The sequence below is a fragment of the Terrapene carolina genome, unplaced genomic scaffold (assembly GCF_002925995.2).
Source record: "Terrapene carolina triunguis isolate 2854851 unplaced genomic scaffold, T_m_triunguis-2.0 Scaffold120, whole genome shotgun sequence".
NCBI lineage: Eukaryota > Metazoa > Chordata > Testudines > Emydidae > Terrapene > Terrapene triunguis.
Window position 1 is genome coordinate 822,628 of NW_020664471.1, and position 9,491 is coordinate 832,118.

General features: G+C 41.7%; 1 protein-coding gene across 2 annotated transcripts; it reads right to left on the reverse strand.

The window, feature by feature from the left end:
- Positions 1–787: 787 nt before the first annotated feature.
- Positions 788–9,475, reverse strand: NENF (neudesin neurotrophic factor). Of its 2 annotated transcripts, XM_026652549.2 has the most exons (4): positions 9,194–9,475; positions 4,770–4,830; positions 3,987–4,090; positions 788–3,262 (listed from the first exon to the last, which is right to left on the reverse strand). In XM_026652549.2, exons 2-4 carry the CDS (start codon positions 4,810–4,812, stop codon positions 3,086–3,088), a joined length of 324 nt encoding a protein of 107 aa, XP_026508334.1. In that variant the 5' UTR covers positions 4,813–4,830; positions 9,194–9,475; the 3' UTR covers positions 788–3,085. The 2 variants fall into 2 exon arrangements, with proteins under 2 accessions (XP_026508334.1, XP_029767606.1); XM_029911746.1 differs by lacking the exon at positions 9,194–9,475 and having other exon boundaries at positions 4,770–6,115.
- Between the last annotated feature and the right edge of the window lie 16 nt (positions 9,476–9,491).

The following is a 9,491-nucleotide window of genomic DNA, read 5'->3' on the forward strand; positions in this document are numbered from 1 at the left end:
GGTACAACAGGGAGCTCAGGGCAGGGGGCTGGGGTGCAGGAGGGGGTGTGGAGTGCAGGAGGAGGCTCAGGGCAGGGGGGTGGGGTGCAGGAGGGGGCTCAGGGCAGGGAGCTCAGGGCAGAGGGTTGGGGGGTGGGGTGCAGGAGGGGTTTGGGGTACGGGCTCCTTGAGCGGCTCTGGGGTGGCAGTGGGGCTAAGGCAGGCTCCCTGCCTACCCTGGCCTCGCGTGGCAGCCGGCACCACATCCCTGCGGACCCGGGGGGGCAGAGGGCTCCGCACGCTGCCCTCACCTGCGGGTACCTCCCCCGAAGCTCCCAATGGCCGCGGTTCCCCATTCCCAGCCAATAGGAGCTGCGGGGGGGGGGAGGGGTGGCGGTGCCTGCAGGCAAGGGCAGCACGCGGAACCCTCTGTCCCCAGGGGCTGCAGGGACGTGGTCCGGCTGCTTCCAGGAGCGGCACGGGGCCAGGGAGCCTGCCTTAACCCCACTATGCCATTGGACTGGCAATCCCGCGGGCCGCAGTTTGACCACCCCTGAGTTAGACTGCAAGCTATTTACAGTTTGTTTGTACAGCACCCACCATCCTGATGAAGCTTAGTTTTAGAGTTGGTTGAAATTTGTGTTCGGGGTGTGATGTGTTGTGTGTAGTTTGTAGGTTTGGGGATTTATTTATTTTTTTTATGAAAAACTGCTTTTCAACTAAAACAAAACCATTTTTATTTTGGTCAACGTTTTCTGGTTTGTTTGTTTTTTTGTTTTCTTTTTAAAAAAAATCAAAAAGAGGGAGAAACCAAAACCCAGAATATTCTATTTTCAGCAAAAGTTTTCTGTTTTCAAAACCTCGAGTTTTTTATTAAATTAGTTTCCATACTGTTCACAAACCAAAAATTTTCAGGTTTCATTTTTTTCACTGAAAAATGTTTGTGGAATAATGGATCTAAAAAATGGTTTACTTTCCTGCAAAAACTTTATTAACAACCAACTGTAGCTTTAAATACAAACATTTATTAATTAGAACTTTTGTGATGCAGTTAAGTGGCACAGGTAACCTCAGGTACACAGAAACTTGGTGGCGGAGTGTAAACAGCAGGTGTCCCTTGCTTTAACCTCTTACACTATACTGCTGAATGCCTATAAGGGAAAAAAGGGGCTTAAGGCACAAAGCACATTTAGAGTAAATATCAGTGACGTTATGAAAGGGATCATTAAAAAAAAAGTTTTTTCTTTTATCAGACAAATTGTCCTTCTCCCACAATATGCTATACAGCATACAGATCCCAGGAGAGGGAGAATAAATGATTTAATCATTTACTCTTTGAAAGAAAGCAGCCAGGAGGTTAACATAATGAAGCAAATTATCTTTAAGAAATTGGAAGCAGCTGCTCAGTTTCTCAATGCTAATTCAAACTGTCATGGTGGCAGGTAAATCTGCATACATGACAGTTAGCATTTGACTTCAGTTAGTGGAAGCCAGTAGTTAGCAGCACTTGGTATAGCCCAAGCATTTAATGTTCTCCGGTTGCTATGTAAATTAAAAGCAGCCTGAAAGACTGCCAAGAGAAATCTGACAGAGGAGACGACTTGTTTTCCCCCCAGCAGGACCTGGAGCTGTAAATTAGGTTAAACAGAAAAAGAACACACACACATCTTTCAAGGGAACTGGAGTGGCAATGATCAAGCTAGAAAAAGTAATAGTGCAGAGAACCTGATACAGATTAAAAATGGAAAAAGCACCGGTAGACAAGGGTGCTAGAACAATTTGTGTACGGGGGTGCTGAGAGCCCTTGAACCAAACTGTAAAGCCTGCATATGATAACTACTTCAAACCAGGGGCTGTGGCAGCACCCTTAGTTCCCGCGCCTATGTGTAGAGTCAACCAGAGTTTAATTGACAACATAAAGAAGCTGGGAATATTCGGGTCAGACTGAAATAATCACAGTAAACTTATATTTTACAATATGTGAACAAAGACTTTATGATAACCATAGATCCTAGGTTATAATTTCTCTTGGTTTGTGGGAATTAGGAGTTGAGGATACTAAGGAACCATCATGACCTAAATTTTAAATGACAAACCCATGTAAATGTATTACAAAAAAGTGCTATTTTGACAAAACTACTGCAATAAGAGTGATTTAGGCCATGTCTACACTACCACTTATGTCAGTATAACTTATGCCACTCAGGAGTGTGAATAAGCCACCGCACTGAGCGAAATAAGTTACACCCACCTATGTGCCGATGTGGACAGCGCTATGTTGGCAGGAGAACTTCTCCTGCCAACATAGCTGCCGCCGCTTGTTGGGGGTGGATTATTTAAGGCGATGGGAGACCTCTTTCCTGTCAGTGTAGAGCAGCTCCACTAGAGATCTTGCAGCGGCGCTGCTGTGAGCTATTGATTGTAGCCATAGCCTATATCGAATCAAAAGGTAATTAAATATTACATTTCCCAGAAGAAAAATCTTTGTTTTATAACACTGGGCTTTGCATAAATATACAGCATTTAAGTACATTTCAGGAAGTCAGCATTTATATATCCACTGTAATCAAAGAGGATGAATATTAAGCCCCACACCACTCCTCTGAGATAAGAAGCCTTATTACACCTATTTTACTGATGGAGAAACTGAGGCATGGAGAAGTGAAGTAAGGTGACTCACGTAATACAGCAAGTTTGCAGCAGAACAGGGAACAGAACCCAGAAATGGCAAAACCCCTAATCTCATGATTCAGCTATTAAAGGACACTTTCTCCCCTTTAGGGAATGAGTCTTTAGTTATCCAATTTTTCTTTTTATATTAAAAAAGAGAAATCAAGATATTGGCAGTGAGAATTTTATTGAAATAATTCCCTCCAATCCACAAATATGTGCCACTGATTAAATTTTATTTGGTTCACTACTTGAAGGAATTCACTACACTAGTAATCAGCTATTATTCTCTTTGGGCGGGGGGACGGATAACAAAAATACAAAAGATACATAATTCATAGAAAATGTTCTTCTGCCTTAGAAACAGTCAATGTTTCCCAGTCATACCGTGTTCTACAATGTCCATCTGAGGATTTTCAGGATGCTAAATCCTTCATCAAAATTCATCTCTAATGCTGAAATGTGGCTGATCCTCAGGTTTAAAGTTCTGATTGGGGCTGCCATCCTCATTCAGAATTCTTTGAGAAGTGTAGCCAACAATAGGATATTTGGCTTTGTACACATCATTGAAGATATCATCCAGGGATTTTAGCTCTTCTTCCGTGAGTCCTGTCTAAAGGAAATATGGGCAAGAAAAAATGGCAGGTATTTACATATGTCTTTATTTATGTTGATCATCCTAGCCTCGACGCCAGCCTTCAGATTTAATTTGCAGGGCACAGAAACAATGGAGGGTTTAAGTAATTGGCAGTGAGTTATTTATCATAGAACCTTTCACCCCTAGGTCACTTATTCAAATTCAGCCCAGTAGTGATAAAGCCTGACATCCTCAGGTAAAGTGAGTTGTTGGCTTCAATTCATTTCCAAAAAGCACCATCACAGTTGACCCATTTAGTATTCTCAGCAGAGACACCAAGGACTGAATTGGTCAAGGAAACTGAACTACACATTTTTAGATGCTGTCCCTCTAGACAGCTGTTAAAGTATGTTGACGGGGTAGCTGCTGCCCAAGTTGTGTCTGTTCTACTGATGGCGAATTTCTCTCTCTAGGGCTCTCAGTTTGGTAGCTTTCACCAGTCCTAAGTGCACTTTTTTTATTTTAAATTTAAAGAGTAGCTAAAACCAACGTTAGAGGAAAACGTATGCAAATCTATATAATGGAAGGTGTTTCAATCAGATCAAAAGGTATTACGGCATTTCTTAGAAAATAAATATTTTCCTTATTTATAGGATTGGGCTTTGAATAAATATACAGCAGGGGAATATATTTTAGGGAAGCCAAGAAAAAGATTGAAATTTTGCAAAGAAGGAATTAAACAAACAATCCCATTTCTTACTGTGTCATGAGTGAGGTCTTCTGGGTCAAGTGACATCTTTGCAACGCCTCGTGTTGAGTCCTTCCCAACGAGGGCGTTGTATGGGGCACCTTTCCCATAAAATTCTGTTCAAGGAGAGGAAATCTAGTAATGTTCAGACTATTGACAATGAAAACAACGGGCCAGATTAAGCATCTGCTTATACCAGCATGAAAGGAGCCCATTATACTCCTAAATGAGCCAAAACCAAGGACTCGGATCTGAGCCCTTTTCCTCCTAAAATTTTGGTGACGTCTCAAGACAGACTAGCTTACCTGGACTAGTTAATGTGGCCTAAAATGACAACTGCCTGTCTTCACTAAGATTGTAATACAGCTGCTGCCCAAGTTGTGTCTGTTCTACTGATGGCGAATTTCTCTCTCTAGGGCTCTCAGTTTGGTAGCTTTCATCAGTCCTAAGTGCGCTTTTTTTTATTTTAAATTTAAAGAGTAGCTAAAACCAATGTTAGAGGAAAACGTGTGTAAATCTATATAATGGAAGGTGTCTCAGTCAAGTCAAAAGGTATTATGGCATTTCTTAGAAAATGATAAGATAAGAAGAGGATCTGTTCTGTTCCAGACACAGAGGTCAGCATGAAAGGAGGTGTGAAGCTGAGTGGGAGAAGGCAGCTTCAGAGGAGGATGATTAGGAATTAAGAACAAATGAGTATGTTCTTTGTATTTAAATAGAGTTTGAAGTTTCCTAAAGGTTTAGGATGTTTAAGTAGAAAAATGGGATAATGTGAAGGGGGAATGGCCAACTCACCTTTTCCAGAAGTGACATCAAATACTACTCCCTTCACGGCCATGTAAATAGGCTGGCCCTCCTGGAAAGAAAGAGAGAAGCTAGCAGGTGCTCAAAATAAAGCCAGCATGTGTACAGCACATTGAGGAGAGAATGAACCCCTTACTATGTGTTCTCTAGCAACTTAAATCACGATCAATGCACACAAGATTCACAGCCTGGAGTTTTCATTCATCCACAAATCAATTACATGCTGCAAAAAAAATGAATAAAGATTTCTCTGTGGGTCTCTGGGCTGCAAGAAGCTGGTTTTCTATACCTTGCCATTATGACTGCTGTCAGCTGCCTGCCAAACAGTCATGCATCCCTGTGTCAGCTGCTAGCACTATACAGTAAAGAGGCCATATTCTGAGCCAAAGGCAGAGATGGGGGAGGGAACAGAGGCTGCATGCAGGTTAGTGTACAAAAAAAATCAGTATTCATCATGTGATAATTACATGAATAAGTTCCACTAGTATTCAGTGATGTGTAGTTCACTGGTATCTAGCTGTGATGCCAAGTTCTGAGTGTCTGCATTCTGAAAACCATGTTATACATGGAGAAGATGTAGACTTCTGTTCTCACTATTGGAGCTTGTTTTCACTATTAGGACACCAACTACTAGTGGAATAGGTATGTTAAAGCCCTGTTTATTTCTGTGCTGCATCAGTGTGTCTCTTGCTCCCATAGATGATGATTCTTGAAATTCCTGGAATAAACACTGGTACTTGAAATAGTCTATGAGAATCTTTATGGATTTAACCTCAGAAAATGATGGAAGTTCATGGAAGAAACGATTCTGTTTGGAATCTAGTAATCAGACAATACACTTCCCCCTTCTGTGCCTTTTCTGGAGTCAGTTCATAATACTTGTTTGTTCCAAGATGATTAAGTAAATCATTCTGGAGGTGGATGTTTTCTGAGGTGAAAGGGTGTATGGCAGATGGTATTCTCCTTTGATCAAGAGGATAAAGCAAACACGCACACACAAATCTGATCTTCTGCTGACATCTGTTTTGCTTAATAAACCATTGATTCCACTTTGTCCTCCCCTCAAAATCTATTTTCTCTGTCAATGAGATGCTGGTTAGTGTTTTCTTCAGTTTCTGGAGACAACCCCAAGAAGGCCAACCAGCAAGCACTTCAGAGAAGAGATCTGTATAAATTTAGTGAAGGATTTTATCATTTTGAATTTGTTAGCTAAGATTTTTTTTCATCATAGAAAGCTAAAACTCCTGGAAATTGAATTCCTGTATTAATTCTATGATATTTTTAAAAACTGTCTACATTCTTGACTTAATGAGCTAGAAGAATACATTAAGGCGGGGTGGCCAACCTGTGGCTCTGGAGCCACGTGCGGCTCTTCAGAAGTTAATATGCAGCTCCTTGTATAGACACAGACTCTGGGGCTGGAGCTACAGGCACCCCTGGCTCTGCCACAGGCTCCCCGCCACCCCCAGCCTGCTATGCCCTCGCTCTCACCCCCCCCCCCGAGCCTTCTGCATGCCACAAAACAGCTGATTGGGAGGTGTGGGGAGGGAGGGGGAGACACTGATCGGTGGGACTGCTGGTGGGTGGGAGGCACTGGGAGCGTGTGGGGGGGGGGCGAGCTGATGAGGGGCTGCTGACATATTACTGTGGCTCTTTGACAGTGTAGATTGGTAAATTCTGGCTTCTTCTCCGCCTCAGGTTGGCCACTCCTGCATTAAGGGAAGATTTTGAATCCATTGGCCTAAATGTCCTACCTGGCAGACAAGGATTAGAGTAGGATGGATACTTCATTTAATCCCTACACATCTCTGAAGGCTATGGAATTAGCTCAGTGAGAACAATAACTTTGTAAATGTGAAGAATTTTCTTTGAGGATTACCTCATTGGAGGGATCTCCACAGGTTTTGGAAGAATAAATAGGTAGCTGTGATTCTGTAAAATGTTGAGGCATCGGTAGTTACAGTGCTAGTGATGAGGGAGAGAGTATCAAAAGTTCTGTATTCCAATATCCTATTGAGTGGTTTGGTATTTATGGTGAAGCACATTCTACAGATCTCTAAAACTGAGGAACTGTCTGTAAACACTCAGATGGGAGAAGATATCTGGTATCTGTTCTTTTTCTGTCAGGAAGGAAACAGGAAGAATATCCTGTTCTACCATTGTGGTGTTCATCCTGGGGAAAAGGGGAGGTCTGACAAACAACTAGAGACTTTGGGCCCATTGCCTGATTATTTTGATGGTTCTCTTGAGCAGCCTGGGAGAAACTGACCTGCTTGGATAGATGTTTAAGACCTGTGTCCCTACAATACCTGAGATATCCTTGAAACTGATTGTACTATTTGTACACTATGATTTGAAAAGGCATTTCTATGCCTGAGGTGGGTAACTTGGTCTCTCTCACTAGACAAACTCTCAAACAGGGCTATCTACAGAAGAGTTTCCACCAATTGCACATTTTTGCTCTATTGTATACAGGGGCTATGCATAAGAACTGGTTAGAGAAAGAAATTAGAGTCAGGAAACCTGGATTCTCTTCCAAACTATTCACTGTTTGACTTTCAGCAAGTCACTTACCCACATTTGTTTAGTGTTTTGAAAACTTTGGATAAAAGATACTTGCAAATTATTATCATAATAATAATGCTTTCTTTCCTCCTTCTCTAAAATACTTTAAAGTAGTACTAGGAAGAAAAAAAATATTATTCAGAAATGTTGGTGTTCTGTTTTAAAAAAACAAAAGGAAAAACACACACGCTTAGTTGAGAGTTAAAGTTGTCCATAGATATCTATTTTAGCTTATTTTTAGTTTAAAATAAAGTCAGGGGGTTAAGATCCCAGTAGAAACTTTATCTTTACTCCTTAGTCTCTCCATCATGCCCATCCTAACCTTCAGCTATGAGTCACAGATGCCCAGTATCTCAGGGAAAAATTCTGGCCTGCAAACTGTTAATATACCACTAAACAGCTGTGACCAGACTTTCTAAAGTGCCCAGCAGCTAGCAGATCCTATTGAAATCAATGGGAGTTTTGAGGAGCGAAGCTATTTTGAAAATCAGGCCAATAAAGAACCAGACTCTCCCCCACCTTCACAGTACAGGACGAGACCAAAACATGTAGTTACATCCATGGCTGACAGCTGACTGTTTCTGCTAGGCTTATTCAGTTTTTGCCTTACTGATTGTAACCATCAATTGCCATACTATCAGTTCCTTCCCATTAATATATTGATCACTAACCTTTAACTTGCCTTGTTGATTGTTCACTTACTGACCATATTACCTAATCTCACCAACCTCTGCCTCCTTTGTCATGCCTTCTTTTGTCCCCACATTCCACTCCGCTACTCTTCTCTCTCTTCCTCCCACTACAGTCTGATCCCCTCTACCGTTCTCATGCACCCAACACAACAATCTTCTTCCACCCCCAGCTCTGCCCTCTCCATCCACTATTAACCTCCTCTCCAACTCTCTTGACAATAGGGAGAGAGAAAAAAACTTTAATTTTGCTCTAAACAATATTAATTTGTTAAAATATATGTGGAAATATCAAGATGCATGCAAAAGAAAACAAAGGATTATCATTCTGTAATCCTTGTTCTCCCTTCCCCCAAACCTCCTCCAATGTCATTACTTATGCTATTTCTAAATGTAGATTGTAAGCCTGTTAGGCAGTATCCTGTAATTCTGCATCTGTATGTAAAGATCCATGTCCTCCTAAGGCCCTGTATAAATCTGATCACCCTGGACTTTATAGCTGTCACTATATAGCACACCCCAATTACTCAGAACTTCATTGCAAGAGTACAAATAGAAGTTGGATCCTCCTGCTCCAAAATCATAGGCCCTTATTATATGGGCTAAAAGGGAATCACAATAAATTGTTAAAAATATAGGACCTATGACACATACAATACTTGAGCAGTTCTATTGTTACCTAGTAGAGAGCAATGGTACATATACACACTAGCCAGCTCATTACAAAAACATGTCATATTAGCCTCTGCATATGATCCATAAGAGCCTTCCATGCCCACCATCCCACAGTGTGCTTGTCTTCACTGCAAAATTTTAACTCGAGTATTGTCCCATCCACACATACAGACCCTTAGTATGAGGGCTGTAGTGCTTTTAATTCTTATGGGCCAACCTGCCCAGTGACACAGACCAAATCTCAAGTTAGCACACAACTCATCAGCTGCTAACAACCATTCTGTAATGTGGATGCAGGCTAGCACCTTTTTCATCTGCTTTAGTCACTTCTCTGACCATATGAGGTGTGGTCCCCTCATCTTCACTATAAATTACACATCCTCATAAGACAGGTCTTGGATCTTGTATACCTATCAACTGGAAGGGTGTGTGTTGAGTGGGGGGAACAGAGTGCAGGCGATATCTCCATATAACAAAAGATCATACCACTGTGATTCATACATGCAATGGGGAAGACTTGTGTTTCTTTCATATGGCAACAAGTGGTGTTCTTCCACTGGTAAGGAACAGAGTTAAGGTTGAGTTGGAGCCTTAACTGAAAATGTCCAGACTGTCAGATGTTTGTCATTGTAACTGCAGTGTTCTAATGTCCTGGCTTGCACAAGTTGGTTTCTTTTATCACTGTCTCCTCGTTTGTTTCCCAGCAATGTTTTTAGTCTGAGAGTGGTGACTATGCTCCCCATTTGGAGAGAGCTGATTAAGCAGCTCCAGTGTGTGATGACAC